This window comes from Thamnophis elegans, chromosome 7, assembly GCF_009769535.1.
Source record: "Thamnophis elegans isolate rThaEle1 chromosome 7, rThaEle1.pri, whole genome shotgun sequence".
Taxonomy (NCBI): Eukaryota; Metazoa; Chordata; class Lepidosauria; order Squamata; family Colubridae; genus Thamnophis; species Thamnophis elegans.
In genome coordinates this window covers 84,162,855-84,183,019 of record NC_045547.1, presented here as the reverse complement: position 1 = coordinate 84,183,019, position 20,165 = coordinate 84,162,855, and the positions used below count along the sequence as shown (strand labels likewise).

The 20,165-nt window shown below is 46.6% G+C and overlaps 1 protein-coding gene across 1 annotated transcript in view; it reads left to right on the top strand.

Annotated features, from left to right (window-relative positions):
- FRMD4A (FERM domain containing 4A) overlaps positions 1 to 20,165 on the top strand; it is a 168,392-nt gene that overhangs the window by 39,154 nt on the left and 109,073 nt on the right. The window contains 1 exon segment of the mRNA XM_032221900.1: positions 13,466 to 13,531. Within this exon segment, the coding sequence (XP_032077791.1) occupies positions 13,466 to 13,531 (66 nt within the window).

Here is a 20,165-nt window from a genome sequence, read left to right as displayed (position 1 = left end):
CAACTTGGAATTAAGAAGAAAGTTCCTAACAGAGAGGACAATTAAGCAGTGGAACGGATGTTGCCTCCAGAAATTGTGAGTGCTTCAAACACTGGAGGATTTCAAGAAGAGATTGGACGACCATTTGTCTCAAAATGGGGCAGGGTCTCCTGCTTGAGCAAGGGGTTGGACTGGAAGACCTCCAAGGTCCCTTCCAACTCTGCTATTCCTCTTCCTCTCAAGCTTTTTCCTTCTGCAGTTCGCTTTATCTGGTGGGCCCAGGTGCAAGAAATCAGGAGCCAGGATCAAAAAATACTACATGTTTATTTCATGCTGTTTCTATACAAGAATCTTATCTACTAACCTTGACCAACAGGCCAGACCATCCATTTCCCTCCCCCAGATGTAGTAGGAACCCAGATGTTTGAGGACGTTTACTCAGGACCAAGGGTGGTCCTCTCAGCCAGAGCCCGCCCCCCCAGCTCCCTTAGCATCAGCTCTGGCTGCTGTTTCCCCCTCCCTCCCTTCCTCTCCCTCCCTCCCTCTCTCTCTCATATGTGTGTGCATGAGAGAGAGGGGGGGGAGGGAGGAGAGAGAGGGAGGGAGAGAGAAATAGGGAGAGAAGGGGAGAGGGAGAGAGATAGGGGGAGGGAGGGATATATACCTGTGTGTATCCCTCCCCCATCTCTCCCCCTCTTCCTATCTCTCCCTCTGTCTCCTCCCTCCCCCTCTTTCTCCCTTTCTCCCCATCTTTTTCCCTCTCTCCCTCTCTTGCTCCCTCTCTCCTCCTGCCCCGTTTCTCTCCCTCCCTTCCTCTCTCCCTCCCTCTCTCTCTTTCTCTTCCTATTTCTCTCTCACTGATTCTCTCACTCATTCTCTCACACCCTCCCTCCCTCCCAACCCCTGTCTCACTCTCCATTTCTCTCTCCCCCTCTACCTCTCCATACCTCCCTCCCTCCCTCCTTCGCCTTCCCCTCTCTGGCACACTCTTAACCGACCTCCCCCTCCTCAGCCGGGGTGTTTTGTCTGCATTTGAGCCTTTCCAAATAAACCTCCCGGCCGGGGGAGGGGCAGGGGGGGGGGGAGCGTGGAAAGACGGGACCCTCCGCGGGAGAGCCGGTGGGTGGCGCGGCTGCTCCTGCGCTCGGAATAGCGCGCCCGGAGCTCCCCTCTGCATTGCAAGCCCGCGTGCCTGCGCGCCGGTGTGCGTGTGTGTGTGTGTGTGTGTGTGCCCCTGTGCGGGTGTGCCTGGGCGCGCCAGCTGTGCCCAGATGCCGCTCGCCTGCAGCCGCCGCTGGAGCCAGCCCGGGAGGGACCGCTAGGACGCAGGGAAGGCGGGGAAGGAGATGCGCCCGCCGCCTGCCAGACTTTCCGCCCAGGGAGGAAGGAAGGAGGGCGAAGGATGCTCCCCGTTAGAGCCCCGAGGCCCGTGAGGGAGCCGGCCCCACGGCGCTGCCTCTTGCCCAGGGGGGGCCTCTGAAGCGCCCAGGCTGCCGCCGCTGGAGCTGCCGGGGGGGAAGGTAAGCGAGGGCCGCCTTTGTTCCCAGAAATGCGGGCAGGGGGAGGGAGCAGAGGATCCGCCGAGAGATGCGCGGCGTGGAAAGCAACCGGGCCGAGATCAAAGGCGGAGGGAGGCGGGAGGCTGCGCTGCAGCTGCTGGGATGCAGGGGGGGGGAGAGGGGGCAGAGGGGCTTCGCGCCCCCCACCCCAATTCCCCCCCTTGGAAATGCCGCCTTGCACAGGGCTGGAGGGGGGCTGGGGGAGCAGTGGTGTGTGTGTGTGTGTGTCCCAGGGGGCTGGTGCTCCGAGGGGGCAAGAAGGATGCGCGGGGGCTGCGTGGATGCAGACCAGGCTGCAGAGCTGCTTGGGCGCCGGGAGAAGGGGCCGCATCGCGGAGCTTCCCCCCCCCCTTCTCCATTGCATCCCCGTCGGTATCCTTGAAAGGCTCCTCGGCAGGAAAGGCGGCTGGGCGAAGGGCGTCCCTGCCGGAGCATCTTTGGCGCTGGGGGGGCGAAGGGGGAAGCGAAGCGCGGGGCGCCCGGGGCGAATCCCCCGCTTCTATTAATAGCACGGGCGGCCTTCGGGTGGGAAGAGCGCCGCCGCCGCCGCCCTCCACGCCCTGGCTCTAAGGAGGGGGATGGGGGTGTATAAAGGAATAGGTCTAATATAGGAGGGAGGCAGGGAAGGAGATGGAGAGAAGGGAGAGGAAAGAAGGAAGGAGGAAGGGAGAGGGGGAGGGAGGAGAGAGGATGGAGAGAGGAGGAGAAGGGAGGAAGGAAAGGAGAGAAGGGAGGGAGGAGGAGGGAGGAAAGGAAGGAAGGAAAGAAGGAAGGAAGGAAGGGAGAGATAGGATGGATGGATGGATGGATGGAAGGAAGGAAAGAAAGAAAGAAAGAAATGATAGATGAATAGATGGATGGATGGATGGACGGATGGATATATTAGTTGCTTAATTTATTGCTGGGATTTCCAAGTGACAAGGAAGGGCCTGCTCTCCCCTTGGCAGCTTCCTTGGGATCCCATCCTCTGTCTTCTGTGTAATTTAAATCCACCTTGGAGTAGCTTCCTACCCTCCAGGTGTCCAGGGGAAAAATGTGTTATTTCGATTGTTCTCCTTCGGTTCCTTTCCCAAGCCCACCGTGTCTCCCTTACTCTGTCTGAATGGGTGACTCCCCCACCTACCCACCCACTGTGCTGTGGAGAAGCTGGCTCCGTAGTCTCTGAATTGCTGACTTGACACTCATTTAATCCGCGGCTGCTGATTGTGGCAATAGTGCTGCTACTACTGCTACTACAAGGGAAGCGTGTTGTAGCTCTCTCTTTTTTTAAAAAAACTTTTTCTGGCAAATGTTACCCACTCCAGAAAACAGGCTACAAATTATTTATCAATCTCTTGCAATACACTACAGGTAGTTCTTGACTTACGACCATTTAGTGGCCGTTTGAAATTGCAACGGCACTGGAAAAAATGCCATTTTTCACACTTACGACGGTTGCGGTGTCCCCGTGGTCAAGTGATTTCCATTCGGATGCTTGACAACTGACTCACATTTATGACGGTCGCAGAGTCCCCCGGGGTCACGCGATCCCCTTTTGCGACCTTCTGACAATCCAGATTCACTTAACAACCGTGTAACTGATTCATCAACGACAGTGATTCAGTTAACGACGGCAGCAAGAAAATTAAATTTCACTTAGCCGATTTCTCGTTTTTAGCATCGTAAATTCTGGGCTCAGTCAAAGACTACCTGTAAATTCAACTCCCCCCCCAAAAAAGCAGCGCTGGGTGGGCACTTTTATAGGGCTGAAAACTTGACACAAACAGCTGCAGGTGAAATCCCAGAAAAACCTCTTCACCCTTGTGGACACAGGAGCAAACTTTCCAAATAAAAATCAAAAACTCTCAGGCTCGGTTTGGAAGTGAAACCTTTTCCAAGCTAAATCTGGGGCCTCCGTTCAGATCGTTTCATGATCCAAAAGGCTGGGCAAAACATTGGCGACTAAAATAATTATCCTGCGACAGTTGAAGGATTTGTAGGAAGGATTATTTGTTGGTTTCCTCAAATCTTTGGAAAGTGCCATCCAATCGTTGATGGCTGCAGAGTTTTGGTAGGACTTGACTAGCGCTGATGATGTTATGTAGTTGGGTAATGAAATGTCTGTAAGAAAAGCACCAAGCTCAGAGAGCACCAAGCACCCCACAATCCCCCTCCTCCTCCTCTTCCCCTCCCCACTCCTCCTCCTCCTCTCTGCAAATACCACTTCCTTCCTAGCAGTGATGATGTTCCCTAGTTGGGTGATGAGACATCTGCAAGAAAGCCACCAAGCTCAGAGAGCACCAAGGTCCCCAGCCTTCTTCTTCCTCCTCCTCCTCCTCCTCCTCCTCCTCCTCCTCCTCCTCCTCCTCCTCCTCCTCCTCCTCCTCCTCCTCTCTGCAAATACCACTTCCTTCCTAGCACTGATGATGTTCCCTAGTTGGGTGATGAGATGTCTGCAAGAAAGCCACCAAGCTCAGAGAGAGCAACAAGGACCTCACTCTCCTCCTTCACTTCCTCCTCCTCCCCCCGCCCCATTCTGCAACTCCACTCCTTTCTAGCACTGATGATGTTACCTAGTTGGGTCATTAAATGTCTGCAAGGAAACCACCAAGCTCAGAGAGCATCAAGGACCCCTCATTTCAACCCTGAGCTACAAATACCTTCCTTTATAGAACTGGATAAGTTTTGGGCCTTATTCCATCCTGTGAATGTTGTACTTTAGATGCAGAACAATGATTAATGATCTTCTGCAACAGGAATAATAAAAGAGCAGAGTTGGAAGGGACCTTGGAGAGCCGAGGTGGCGCAGTGGTTAAATGCAGCACTGCAGGCTACTTCAGTTGACTGCAGTTCAGCAGTTCAGCTGTTCAAATCTCACCGGCTCAGGGTTGGCTCAGCCTTCCATCCTTCCGAGGTGGGTGAAATGAGGACCCGGATTGTTGTTGGGGGCAATATGCTGACTCTGTAAACTGCTTAGAGAGGGCTGAAAGCCCTATGAAGCGGTATATAAGTCTAACTATTGCTATTGCTATCTTCTAGTCCAACCCTCTGCTCATGCAGGAAACCCAATATGATTCCAGATAAATGGCTGTCCAACATCATCTTGAAAACTTCCAGTGTTGGAGCATTCACAACTTCTAGAAGCAAGCTGTTCCACTGATGAATTGTTTTCACTGTCAGGAAATTTCTCCTCAGTTCCAAGTTGCTTCTCTCCTTGATTAGTTTCCACCCATTTGCTTCTTGTTTTGCCCTCAGGTGCCTTGGAGAACAGCTTGATTCCCTCTTCTTTGTGGCAGCCCCTGAGATATTGGAAGGCTGCTGTCACGTCTCCCCTAGTCCTTCTTTTCCTTAGTCTAGACACACCTAATGAAATTAGATAGATCTAATATGTTAGGTATTAAACATACCTGATAAGGAGATTGTGACCATGCAATAATCAAAACTGGATACCCAACTTGGCCCAATTGCCTATGGATGAGATATTTGAAATAGTGGTCCTTCTAACCACCAGTAGATGCACGTTTTTTTAAGTTTTGGTATTGTTGTTAGTTGTGAAGTCATGTCTGACCCGTCGTGACCCCATGGACCACGTTCCTCCAGGCCTTCCTGTTCTCTACCATTCCCTGGAGTCCATTTAAGCTCACGCCGGCTGCTTCAGGGACTCCATCCAGCCACCTCCTCCTCTGCCGTCCATTTCTTCTTCTTTTGCTCTCCATCGTTCCCAGCATGAGGCTCTTCTCCAGGGAGTCCTTCTTCCTTCTCCTTAGGTGGCCAAAGTATTTTGAGATTCCTCTTCAGGATCTGGCCTTCTAAAGAGCAGCCAGGGTGGATCTCCTCTAGGACTGACCGGTTGGATGGCCTTGCAGTCCTTCTTCTTTTGCCCTCCATCCTTCCCAGCATGAGGCTCTTCTCCAGGGAGTCCTTCTTCCTTCTCCTTAGGTGGCCAAAGTCTTTGAGTTTCCTCTTCAGGATCTGGCCTTCTAAAGAGCAGCCAGGGTTGATCTCCTGTAGGATTGACCAGTTGGATGGCCTTGCCGTCCAAGGGACCCAATGCAGGAGTGTTCTTCTCCAGCACCAGAGTTCAAAGGCCTCCATTCTTTGGCGCTCAACCTTCCTTATGGTCCAACCTTCACAGCCATCCATTGCAATCTACTTTGTTTCTTAGGAAGAAACAAGAAGTTAGAAGTTATGAAGTTAGAAGCCCTAAGTAAACAAATATTCATAAGTCGTTTGAGATATTTGGCAGCATGAAACCGAACCACTGCAGTTCTTCCATGGAAGCATTGGGGAAAAAAAACTGTTAACAATAGAGAGTCATTCATTCTTTAATGTTTCACTAGTTATTTAATCAGAGACAGATGGAGACAGAAATAACCCTGTTAGTTAAGGACAGGGGGAATGGGTAGTAACAATAACCAGCCTGGATTTCTTGCACGGATCCACATACGTTTCATAAATTTATTGCTCACTGAGGACAAGGAAGGACCAATGGGTTAGACATGCAAACAACACAGAAAGAACCGTAGTGTTTTGATTCAGTTTTGAATTTTCATGATTGTAAAGAAAACTAGAAGTTTCTGGAGAAAGCTTATTTTTGAGGGGAGATTAATGTTAGCAGGGTTTTTGTTAAAAGTTTCTTGTTTGTAACCACTCTGTGTTCACTTTTCACACTTTCACCGGTGAATTTTGTAATAGTCTTGTGTTTTTTTGCCCTGAAACTATATCACATTACACCGTCTTGCCAGCTGCAGGAGTAAGAAATGAACCATTCATTATGGAAGAGTCTTCCGTACTTATTCTTAATCAAATTTTACAAATTTACAAATTTGACGTACAGAAGGCATAAGAGCCGAGGTGGCGCAGTGGTTAGAGTGCAGTACTGCAGGCCACTTCAGCTGACTGCTATCTGCAGTTCGGCGGTTCTAATCTCACCGGCTCAAGGTTGACTCAGCCTTCCATCCTTCCGAGGTGGGTAAAATGAGGACCCGGATTGTTGTTGGGGGCAATATGCTGACTCTGTAAACCGCTTAGAGAGGGCTGGAAGCCCTATGAAGCGGTATATAAGTCTAACTGCTATTGCTATGGTAGGGAGTCTGCAACAATTCAACCCAACATTTCTGTTGGCTAAGCGAGATGTTTGTTAAGTGAGTTCCCCCACCCCCTGTTTTATGACCTTTCTTTCCACCGTTGTTAAGTGAATCACTGCAGTTGTTAAGTTAATAACAAGGTTCTTAAGTGAATCCGGCTTCCTCATTGACTTTTGCTTGTTGCCAAAGGGGATTGAGTGGCTTTCGCCCCAGGCACTTTGGGGGGGTCCTTGAGGATCTCTGAGTTTCTTTGAAGACATTTGATGACCCAGCTAGGGAACATCATCAGGGCTAGAAGGGAGTGGGGCTTGCAGAGAGGAGAAGGAGAACTGTGGAGTCCTTGGGGTTCCCTGAGCTTGGTGGCTTTCTTGCAGACGTTTCGTTACCCAAACTAGTAACGTTGTCAGTGGTGGAAGGAAGGGGGATTTATGGAGAGAAGAAGGAAGAAGGAGAGGAAGGAGGAGCAGAGGGAAGGAGGAAGAGGACAGCGGGGTTCTTGTTGCTCTCTGAGCTTGATGGTTTCTTTCAAGACGTTTCATGACCCAGCTAGGGAACATCATCAGTGTTAGAAGGGGGGAGGAGGAAGAGGAGGAGGAGGAGGACTGTGGGGTCCTTGGTGTTCCCTGAGTTTCCTGGCTTTCTTGCAGTACCAAACTAGGTTAAACAACACCACGATCATTAGATAATATGGATCACTATGTGACATGATCCTAGTTGCAAACTTCCCTTTTAAATGACACTTTCCCACATTGGTCTCTATCCCTGTGAGACTACAGGTGCCATCATCCCCAGCAGCTGATTTAAAAGGAAACCGGATTAAAACACGTGGCTTTTGGAGGTCTGTGATGTGTGTGATAGAACTACGAAGCCTTGCTCATCCTCCCCCTGGCCCTGCGTTTGTTACTGAAGGTCTCTGAGGTGGCAACTAGGGACGTGGTGGCTCAGGGGCTAAGACGCTGAGCTTGTCAATCAGAAAGGTCGGCAGTTCGAATCCCGAGCGCCGCGTAACGGAGTGAGCTCTCGTTCCTTGTCTCAGCTTCTGCCAACCTAGCAGTTCAGAAGCATGTAAAAAATGCAAGTAGAAAAACAGGAACCACCTTTGGTGGGAAGGGAACAGCGTTCCATGCGCCTTTGGTGTTGAGTCATGCCAGCCACATGACCATGGAGATATCTTGGCTCTTCAGCTTTGAAACGGAGATGAGCACTGTCCCCTAGAGTCGGGAACGATTAGCACACATGTGCAAGAGGAACCTTTTGCATTCTCTTTTTTAACAAAATAATCTACAATATTTGCCTGGGCAGTGAGAAGCCTCAAACTATGGAAAGCTCCATCTGATGCCTTTAGAGAAAGAGACTTGGTCGTGTGTTTTAAAGCTAAGCCCCCTGGCTTAATTAAATACACTGCAGGGTTGGGGGGGAAATCAGCACGTGGCTTTAATTAAAACAAAGCGATGTGTTTATTAAAGGCCTTTTTTCTCTCTTGCAAAAAAAAAAAAAAAAGATTTCCTACTCTGGAATCTCCAGGATTCAAATTTGTCAATATTGCAAAAGCAGGAAGGAGGGAGACGCTCATAAATTGGAACATCTGGTTTTACTACAACACTGTGTTTCGCTGAGCAGCGGAATAATAGCAAATAGCAATACCTCTCAGACTTATATGCCACTTCATGGTGCTTTTTACAGGCCTCTCTAAGAGTCAGCCTCTTGCCCCCACAACAATGCTCCAACACTGGAAGTTTTTAAGAAGATGTTGGATAACCATTTGTCTGAACTTTTTTTTTTAATTTTTTTTTTTCCATTTTCATAACATACAATCACATGTATACTATTACATAGCAAGTATCCTATTGTATTAAGTAGTAATTACATCAGTTCCTCTTGTCATCAACGCCCAGAAAGATAAAAACCCATTATTAGTTCTGTCTGCTCTCCATACACCTCTTTCTTCTACCTCTCTCCTACCTCCTTTCTTCCCTCCATCATCCTTTCCTACTTTACTTCCCCTTCCTTTCTCCTTCTCCTCTCTCTACATTCCACTCCTCCTTATTCCTCCTCATCTTCCCCCCTTACCCTCTCTCCTATCTCTCTCTTCCTATCTTTCTTCTCTCCTCTCTTTCCACATCTTCCTCTCATTGGTGTATTTCCGCTTCTGTGTTCCGCTTCTTTGTCTGAACTTTTGTAGGGTTTCCTGCCTAGGCAGGGGGTTGGACTAGAAGACCTCCAAGGTCCTTCCCAACTCTGTTATTCTATTCTAAATCTCTATTCTATCCTATTTCTTATACTATTCCACTCCACTCTATTCTATATCTATTCTATTTCCTATCCTATCCTATTTCTATTCTATTCTCCATCCCTATTCTATTCTATTTCTTATTCTATTCCATTCCACTCTACTCTACTCTACCCTATCCTACCCTATCCTATTCCTATCCTATCCTATTTCCTATCCTATCCTATTTCTATTCTATTCTCCATCCCTATTCTATTCTATTTCTTATTCTATTCCATTCCACTCTACTCTACTCTACTCTACCCTACCCTACCCTACCCTACCCTACCCTACCCTACCCTATCCTATTTCCTATCCTATCCTATTTCTATTCTATTCTCCATCCCTATTCTATTCTATTTCTTATTCTATTCCATTCCACTCTACTCTACTCTACCCTACCCTACCCTACCCTATCCTATTTCCTATCCTATCCTATTTCTATTCTATTCTCCATCCCTATTCTATTCTATTTCTTATTCTATTCCATTCCACTCCACTCTACCCTACCCTACCCTACCCTATCCTATCCTATTTCCTATCCTATCCTATTGCTTTCAAGAGTAGACCTGTGTCTCCTGGATTGCTCTTCGGCTTTGAAATGGAAAATGGCAACATGGGAGCAACACTCGCTTAACAAACGTTTCGCTTACCAACATTTGAGCTCCATTACGGCCGTACGTCCAGGACTGCCCTACAGGGGAGTCTAAGAATTTGCTCTCTTCAGAGGCTCTGATAAGCACACAATTAAATAAAAGTAGATGGAAAGGGACCCATCATTTAAACGCTTTGCCCCCACCCCAGAAAGTCTTCTGAGAAGCCGTCATGGTAAGCATTTAACCGAGGTGAAGGTATCATTCCAGCTAGGAAGCCTGAAGGAACTCCTGTGGCTGTCAAGGATGCGAGCTGATGTATAAAGCAGTTGCTGCTTTAATTAAGTGTGTACAATACACACACACACACACACAGAAGACCACACAGAAACTGCCTCCTTGCAAGTCGAATTCTCATATTTCCACAGATGCTTTCATCGCGGGATGATTTAAGAGGACGCAGAGGTCTCAACACTCAATGGTCCGAGTGTGTATTTTCCACGTTGCCCAGGAGATAGCATGAGGCGTTTCGTAGCACATGTTGGGCACGGCAGAGAAAGAGCCAAGGACCAGGCATTTAAGTTGGCAAAAGATCTGGTGCAGAAGCCCAGGGCAACTGCCCTGTTTTTGGGTGGTCCTCAGTTAAGGGCCCTACACCTGTGATGGCGACCACATGGCAGAGGATGCCAGTGGTGGCACCCAGAGCCCTCTCTGTGGCCACACACACCGTCGCCAGCTGCTGGAGCACCAGAAAGTGGCATGAAAACAGCCAAAAAGGCCCCCTCCAAAAAATAGGCTGTTTTTGGCTGTTTTCAGGCTGTTTTTGGCTGTTTTGCAGGCCATTTTAAGCCTTTTTCGGCACTCTGGTGGAAAAACAAAAATGGACTGAAAAATGGCCCCAAAGTGGCCTGAAGAACAGCCTGAAAATGGCCCAAAAACCAGCCAAAAAAGCAAACACATGTGAGCACTGCTGAGCTGGTCTTTTGGGTTTTTGGCACTCGGGTGCATTTTCATGCACACGCCTTCTGGTTCGGGCATTCGTTGCCGAAATGTTTTGCCATCACTGCCCTTCACTCAATAAATGCTGGGATTTTAGAGATTTTCCACCGAGGTTAAAGGTAGCTAAAAGAAAAATGGCTTCCTGGGGCCAATAGACAAAGGTTTTGTGAGTCCCAGGGTGTTGAATTTGTTGAGACCTTCTTGAAGAGTTTAGGACAGCCAGGTCTCAAGATAACCTAGATCTAAGCTGTGTTATGTCCTGTATGCCAGAGAAGCACCTTGTGCAGGTAATTCTCGACTTACGACCACAATGGAACCCCAGATTTCTATATTTTCATCGTACTCTCCTGATACACTTCCTCCCTTCCTTCTCCCCCTCCCTCCAATCCTCTATCCCACCCTCTCTACCCCTCTTTCTTCTATCCCTCTACTCCTCCCTTCGGTGTATTTCTACAATCTATTAATATATTCAGCTTGTCCTCTTTTTACAGCGGAATTAAAGAGCAACAGTATACAGGTGCCGTCACGTTACCTTAAAATCTAACACATACTATGTATCCCCCCCTCCCCTCTAACACCCCACCTCCCTTGCCCCCCCCGACTTCCCAGAGCCCGTAAACGGTATAGGTTTTTAACAAACACAGTCTAAAATATATTAAGACAAAGGAAATAAAAAAAAAGAAGTTAATAACATCTCTGCATTGAACTCAGCTTCTTCCTGTTGCACTAGCTATGAACCCCAGAACCCCAGATTTCTGTTGTTAAGTGAGACATTCATTCAGTGAGTTTTGCCCCATTGTTGCAACTTTCGGTACCCTTCCCCATCTTCTGTGATTCTCTGTCACTCCCTTTTAAGCAAGTTAAAATTGTCTAACGTGAGCAGGTTTCGTTTCAGGCAGTTATAATCAGGATATAAAACCTCCTTTTCTTCTTTTTAACAGAATTATTATTATTATTATTATATTATTATTATTATTATTATATTTATTAAATTTATAGGCTGCCCAATCCTGCAGGACTCTGGGCGGCTTACAAAGCGAAGAAAAAAAGAAAAAGGGGGAAAAAGGGAAAAAAAATAAAAATAAAAAATGATTTAAAATTCACAACAATCATTCATTCTAGTCCGGGCTGGACCTTTCAATAAGGTCAACAGCCCCAGGCCTGCTGGAACAGCCAGGTTTTAACAGCCTTCCTGACTGTTAAAAACTTAACAGTAAAACTTTTTAAATTTAAACTTTCTAAGAAGTCTTGCTACGTGATCTCCTGCGTGTTTGTGCCATTATTTTAATGGCACAAATTAAAAAAAAGACTTTTCAAGGTCCTTATACGTTGAATATTGTGGCTCTGCCTTTTACCCCAGGACAAAAGTAATTTTAATTGCTGATAATATCCCATTATACTTAGAACCGTAGATAGGGCTTTCCTGTGTCCAATCAAGAAAAAAAAGACTTCCTTGAGTGGAGAAAGTTGGAATCCAGCAGTAAAAAAAAACAACTTTTAATTTCGTTTGGCACATTTGGGGATTATCAGGCGCAGAAGCCTGGAGGAGATAAGGAAGGAGTTGGGTCATTGCAACTGTGGATGTGGAAGGAAACACTGCGACGTAGACACAACAGTTGTGTTTTGCAATCTGAGTAGAAATATCTAGAGAGAGATTCACCGTCATCCAGGCCATGGTTGTTCCAGAGGTGCTTATTTTTTCAAAAGGCAACCGGACTTAGTTTTTGCTTGAAGACGTTTCCCTTCTTATCAAAAAGGCTTCTTCAGTTCTCACTAAATAGTGGAGGATGGAAGGATTTATATTCCATTTATATTTATATTCCATGCAGTCATCTGCTCTTTCTTGGAGTCATTGAAGCCACTTGTAGGTTTATCTGTACCCCCAAGGTCACCTGAATGAGTTTGCAAATGGTGTGGAACTAGTTAGGTGACTATGAGGGCAGAAATCAACCTCCAAGTGACCTCAAGACTCCAGCCAGAATACCAATGACCAGAGGACTGCATGAAATATGTAAGGGGAGTTATGACTTCAGCTTTTTGCATGAAAGAGGATTAGGGGACTGGAGGCTAAAACATATGAAGAACGGTTGCAGGAACTGGGTATGTCTACTTTAACGAAAAGAAGGACTAGGGGAGACATGATAGCAGCCTCCAATATCTCAGGGGCTGCCACAAAGAAGGGGAGTCAAGCTATTCTCCAAGGCACCTGAGGGTAGAACAAGAAGCAACGGGTGGAAACTTATCAAAGAGAAATCCAAATTAGAATTAAAGACAAATTTCCTGAAAGTGAGGACAATTAACCATAGTAGAACGACTTGCCTCAAGAAATTGTGAGTTCTCCAAGACTGGAGGTTTTGAAGAGGAGATTGGACAACCATTTTTCTGAAATGGTAGAGGGTTTCCTGTTGAGCAGGGGGTGGACTAGAAGACCTCCAAGGTCCCTTCCAACTCTGTTATTCTGTTATCCTTCTTCCTTCCTTCCTCTTTCCTTCCCTCCCTCTCTCCATCCCTTCCTTCCTTTCTCTTCGCTTCCTCCCTCAGCCCTTCCTTCCTTCCTTTTCCATCACTGGAGGTTTTTAAGAAGAGACTGGACAAACACTTGTCTGAAATGGTAGAGGGTCTCTTCCTTGAAGGGGGTTGGACTAGAAGACCTCCAAGGTCCCTTCCAACTCTGTCAGTCTACTATATTCTAACTCCGCTCTTAGCCTGGCACCATCCCCTACTTAGAGCAGAGTCAAAGCCTGTGCCAACCTCTGCCAGGCACCAAACAAACTGGCAAGGCAAGTCACTTATTTATTCCCCTCTCTCGGTTCCAGCGAAACCTTCAACGGGGCTGAAAAAAATAAAATAAGAATTATTTGCTCCACACAGCAGAACTTCGGAACAGCTGTGAGTTCAGCATGTTGACAGCAATGTTTGCCAAGCTTGTGAATCAGCATCTGTTATACTGGAGAAGTTTTTTTTTTCATCTCCGGATTTTCTTCTCTCTCTCTTTCCTAGATGACAGAGGGCCGAAGGTGTCAGGTTCACCTCCTTGATGACAGGAAGTTGGAACTTCTCGTGCAGGTAATTAGCCACCTCTGTTATTTTTGGGTGCTGTGCCAGGATGCTAAGATGACTCTGCTCGGGGGCGGCAGAGATCTTTAATTTAATTAATGGAATCCCCGATTCGTCCTTCCCCTCTCTGCGTTCGATCTCATTGGCTTGCTTGTTGAATTTCTAGCAGTCCCGCTCACTATCCAAAGAGCTTCAAGGGTTCTTGTGGGAGGGGAACGGTTGAATAGGTCGGCCAGAGTCTGACCACCTTGCACCAAGGTCATTGGACACGTGCAAAATAATGGCAGGCCTTTGTAAAGCCCTGAGCAGAGGTCTTCACACTTGGCAACTTTAAGACTTGGGGACTTCAACTCCCAGAATTCCCAGCCAGCATAATTTACTCTCTTGTAATCCCTTCCTCTGCAATCTCTCCTCTTAGATGGGAGACCCCCAAACTTAGGAACTTTAAGACTTGGGGACTTCAACTCCCAGAATTCCTCAGCCAGCATAATTTACTCTCTTGGAATCCCTTCCTCTGCAATCTCTCCTCTTAGATCGGAGATCCCCAAACTTGGGAACTTTAAGACGTGTGGACTTCAACTCCCAGAATTCCCCAGCCAGCATAATTTACTCTCTTGGAATCCCTTCCTCTGCAATCTCTCCACTTCAATCAGAGGCCTTCAAACTTGGCACTTTAAGACTTGGGGACTTTGAAGTCCCCAAGTCTTAAAGTGCCAAGTTGTGGATCTCTGATCTTGACCATCTTGATTTTTTTTCCCTATTCCTCCCTTCCAAGACATCCATTTATTCTTCCTGGGTCTAAAATCCCCTAGCTGCAAAATAGCACAAGAGGTGATATAGTAAGGCTGAAAGTTATCTTTCCCTTGAATGTTCAGGTCTGACACAGATGGAGAAGACAACACCCCGCTTCCCAAACCATTGCCCTGGGAGAATATTGTTGTGACCTGGGGTGAAGTATCTGCAGAAAAATCTCTCCGGTTGTCCCAAAGGTGTTTTTTTTTTCAAGAGGCAACTGGACTTTCTTGATTTTTCTTTGAAGACGTTTCGCTTTTCCTCCAAGAAGCTTCTTCAGCTCTGAGTGGATGGTGGGGAATGGAAGGATTGATACTCCTTGCAGACAGCTGGTCGTTTGCATCCTTTGAGAGGGTCGTTGAAGCACTTGGAGGTTTGTCTGTGTCCTCAAGTCCACATCCATTTTCACTACTCAAGTGACCCTGAAGATACAGATAAAACCTCCAAGTGGCCTCAACGACCCTCTAGAAGGATGCAAAGGGCCAGTTCTGTTTGCAAGGAGTATCAATCCTTCCATCTCCCACCATCCAGTCAGAGTTGAAGAAGCTTCCTGGATCAAGAACGAAATGGAAAAAAGCACCTTTGGGACTGTCTGCAAAAAAACCTGATCAATCCCTTGGGATTTATGGTGGAATGTGGGTCTGGGGTCTCGGGAGAAGGAAGGGTGTTGCCCAGAGAGCAAAAGGACATTGGAGTTTGGAATGGCTGGTAGGCAGGAAGAGGGCTAAGAAGGACCCTCCCTAGGAATTCACAGGGTATATCTGTCATTATTACAGCTACTGTATTTTTTTGGAGTATAAGACGCACCAAGGTTTTGAAGAGGCAATTTTTTTAAAAAAAGGTTGGGCCCGTTTTTTTTTTTAAAGGGCATGAATAACCATTAGGAGGCTTGCAGAGTGTTCGGGGGGGGGGGGGAAATGAGCAAAAAACCTGCATGTTTTTCATGAAAATGAGCCCGTTTTTTTGTCAAAAAAGCGGCATGGATAGCCTTTAGGAAGCTTATATAGTGCTCCTGGGGGCTGGGGGCTAAAGTTGAGCAAAAAACAGCCCGTTTTTTGCTCCTTTCTGCCCTCCCCAGCCCCAGGAGCACTCTGGAAGCCTCCTAAAGGCTCTGCACAGCCATTCTGGTGAAAGGGGAGGGATTTCGGGAGGCAAAAAATGCTGTATTCAGTGTATAAGACGCACCCAGATTTTCAGCCTCTTTTTTGAGGGGAAAAGGTGCGTCTTATACTCCAAAAATACGGTAATTGCTTTAGTCTGGCAAGAGTATGTTTACAGGCAATACTATTATTACTTAGCGTATATGAGAACATGGCAGAAGAGGGGTAAGCATAGACACACAATCCACATAACCTCTGCAGGGACACAGCAGTGGCCTCCTAACTACGCTCTGCTGGCTGGGGGATTCTGGAAGTTGAAGTCCACAGGATTTAAAGTCGCCAAGGTTGAGAAACACTGGTATATCTACTCAAACCATACATAACACACATATACACATGTTGCATACATACATCAATATGTACCAGCACCATACGTATTTACATATACCTATACCTATACATATACATTGGGACACGGTGGCTCAGGGGCTAAGACGCTGAGCTTGTGCATCAGAAAGGTCGGCGGTTCAAACCCCTAGCGCCGCGTAACGGAGTGAGCTCCCGTGACTTGTCCCAGCTTCTGCCAACCTAGCAGTTCGAAAGCACGTAAAAAAAATGCAAGTAGAAAAATAGGAACCACCTTTGGTGGGAAAGGAACAGCGTTCCGTGCACCTTTGGCATTGAGTCATGCCGGCCACATGACCACGGAGACGTCTTCGGACAGCGCTGGCTCTTCAGCTTTGAAACGGAGATGAGCACCGCCCCCCTAGAGTTGGAAACGACTAGCATAGCAATAGCAATAGCAGTTAGACTTATATACCGCTTCATAGGGCTTTCAGCCCTCTCTAAGCAGTTTACAGAGTCAGCATATTGACCCATACAGTCTGGGTCCTCATTTCACCCACCTCAAGGATGGAAGGCTGAGTCAACCCTGAGCCGGTGAGATTTGAACAGCCGAACTGCTGAACTGCAGTCAGCTGAAGTAGCCTGCAGTGCTGCATTTAACCACTGCGCCACCTCAGCTCTTAGCATACATGTGCGGGGTAACCTTTACCTACACACACACACACACACACACACACACACGTATCCCAGTCCATTTTGAATATGTGGTAGAAAGTGGAACCCTGAAAGTTCACAAGGCTGATGCGATGGTTTGGTAGAGGGTCCACTAATGGTCAGTTCACAAGGAGCTACCTTGGACCATCCCCGTTCTCGGGGTTAAACTGGGGAAGTGTTAAGTCAATAGCTGTTTCCCACGTTGGCCTGAGGGGTTCTGATAGGTTGAGCATTGGCTGTGCAATGACAGGCAATGAAATACAACAAAGGAACCACTCAGAAGTATAAGGCCCCATTTTGTTCTTGGGTTTTGGGGTGCTTGTCTTGCTCTCCTGGGACTCCTGACTTCATTCCACCAAAGGATTTGCTCTTCCGAACCACAGAGAACCCAAATTACTAGAGCTAGCCCGCGTATCTCTACTCCAAGACATCCGTGTGATGAGGCTGATGAAAGAAACGGATCTATTATGTGACTAGGGGGAAATTTGTATACTAATTAATTATCCCGGTTGATATATACATACATACATACATACATACATACATACATACATACATATATATATTATATATATATATATATATATTTGCTTCGGTTTTAATGCTTCATTTAAATGCTTAAATCGTTTGCTCTTACTGGGAATATTTTAGAGGGTTTATGATGACATTCAATGCTTTATTATCACTTGTTTTGGTAAACCACTGTAGAGCGTGGGTGATATGCACATTCAAATTATTGCAGTCATTATGATGATGATGATCTCCTTCCTACCCAAGCTCCAGAGTTTTGGCCAAGAGTGCTTAAGAAAAGAAACCAAGATGGCAGCTGCAACAATTGAAGCCCCGTCCCCTTTTCCATTAAAGAAGGGAAGGTGTTGTGGCCCAGGATCCGTTTGAGCTGCCGATGGACTTGGATAGCGAGGGACCCTATGAGTCGGCTCTGGAAGATGTGGAGGACCCCGGGCAGGGTTCAGACTCAGAGCAGGGACCAGAGAGGCTGGTTGGCCACCAGGAGGTGCCTGAGGCATGGAGCAGTGGGGAAGATCAAAGGGAGTTTGTCCCTGACGCCAGACAGAGAAGGGCGGAGAAATGGAAGCAACAGTTGCAGAGGCAGAATCATAAGAGATAATCAAGCCCAGGTGGTTGTGGCTTGGCCCCTCCCAAGAGAGTATATAAGTGAGAACTTGGGAGGGGTCCGTTTGCAGGACACAACCGTTCGTAACAGTCTTGAGGAACTCTTGTCTGGTCTGTTTTGTATTTCCATTCTGTTTGGTTTGGGTTGCTGCCAACCCTTCGTGTATGAGAGTGTCGCTTGGGCTTTCAGCCAACGGAGTTGTAATTCCTGTGATTAAAGAGTGGCAAATAGCCAAGCCTGTGTCTGTGTTACTCACAGGCCGGAGCGGGGTCAGAACAGAAGGGATTTAATTCCATGGTGTGGCCGCCATTTTGATTTCTTTTTAAACCACCTTCTGCAAATATTCCTGGATTTGGCCATAGGTAAGAAATGACCAGGGGACACAGTGGCTCGTTACTAAGACACTGAGCTTGTCGATCAGAAGGTCGGCAGTTCAGCAGTTCGAATCCCAGCGCCGCATAATGGAGTGAGCTCCCGTGACTTGTCCCAGCTTCTGCCAACCTAGCAGTTCGAAAGCATGTAAAAATGCAAGTAGAAAAATAGGAACCACTTTGGTGGGAAGGGAACAGCATTCTGTGCGCCTTTGGCATTGAGTCCTTCTGGCCATGACCATGGAGACATCTTCAGACAGCGCTGGCTCTTCGGCTTTGAAATGGAGATGAGCACTGCCCCTAGAGTCGAGAACGACTGGCGCATACGTATGTGCGAAGGGAATCTTTACCTTTATCTTAAGAAATGACTTCAATATTTTTGGTTTGTGGCTAAGATTCTCCTTAAAAAATATATTCTCAGCACACATAACTTTCCTTAATCTGAATAAAATCCTGTGAAATGCAGGCAAGACCAACAATTGAATTGTCAACTTCTCTCCATGCATTGGATGAGGGGAAGGAAGAGAATATACAATCGGTGCAGCTGTGAGAAACAAATCCCCTTTTTGGTTGCTGGACTGTTGTTGCCCCATAGACACAGTTGTGTAGGTCATTGTGTTCTTTATTGCGTGAAATGCATTTTTGAATTTGCGTGGGAGTGGTGTCCGTTTTGTGAACGGTTTTCGGGAGGAGGGGGAGAACACTGCAGAGGGGATAATAACATAAAAAAATATAAATAATGCTAATGCCAAACACAACCATAATGTGTATTAATCAAGAATTTTTCCTACAGACTGAGGGGAACTATAAGTATCTCCCAAATGAGCTGATATTTCTTTTATGCTTTTTTGCCACACTGAACTATTATCAAATCCATGAAATGGTTAATAGGAAGGATGAAAAGCTTTAAAAAAGAAACCTAAAATAATGAAAGATGCTTGGTGTAGTTAAGGAACAGGAAATGAAGGCACATAATGCTTTAATTACAGAGAGGCATACTTGGGGTGAAGAGGGTTGAATGTGAAGCCTCTTTCTAGGGAAAAAAATTAATAGGATTCCTTTTAGAAGAGTTTTGACTCTCAGGAAACGCATTTCAGGATTGCAATGATGGTAGCCCAGCCAGAATCTTTTACAAACTAAAAGGAACAGCAGGAAGTAGCCTTGAAGAAAAAGTTAAAGAAGAGCATTAAATATGTTTAAATATTTACATTTTGTACGCAGCAGCCTTCCAACCTGGTGACCACCACCAGAATACTTTCTTATCTTCCAAGGAGTCTTGAAAATCCATCCATGGAGATCTCTGGAGTACGTCAATTTAGGAATAACCACAAATGAGGTCTTAAACATCATGATTGTCCCAAAGATAACCGGACTTTGGTTTTCCTTGAAGGAGTTTCACTTCTCATCCAAGAAGCTTCTTCAGTTCTGACTGAATGGTGGAGGATGGAAGGATTGCTAGTCCTTGCAGTCCTCTGGTTGTTCATAGTCTCTGAGAGTCCTTGAGGCCACTTGGAGGTTTATCTGTGCCCTTGGGGTCACCTGAATCAGAGTGCAGATGGGTGTGGAACTAGTTAGGTGACCCTGAGAGCAGAGATAAACCTTCAAGTGACCACAGTGATTCTCAGAGAGAGTACTAACTGCAAGGAATATTAATCCTTCCATTCTAAAGCGAATACATCCTTGGTTCTATAAACAGAGGCGCAGAATCAAACAGCAGGCGAAGTATTAGTGCCATTTTATCAAAGCCTGAAATGCGCATCCAGTTTTGGTCACCACATTACAAAAAAAGGAAGTTGAGATTTTGGAAAAAGCGCGGAGAAGACAATAAGACCATCAAAGGCCTCGGAGGGTAAAAACATAGGAAGAACGGTTGCAGTATGTGGGTTTCTGGACTTGCTCAATTAAATTAACGTCTGATATGCAGTGGGGGTTCCAGATGAGCTGCATTCAAGGACTGGCCTAGCGAAAGTTTTGTATGCCCTAGTTTGTTTTCCATCTCTCTCTATTCAGTCACAGTGAAAAGTTTAAGTGCAAATGAAATAAGTGTTTTAAAAAAGGAAGTGAGTAATCTACTTTATGCAGTCCTTTGTAAGCCTTTTAGAGAAAAGAAGGACTAAGGGGGACATGATAGCAGTATTCCAATATTTGAGGGGCTGCCACAAAGAGGAGGGGGGGTGTCAACTTAT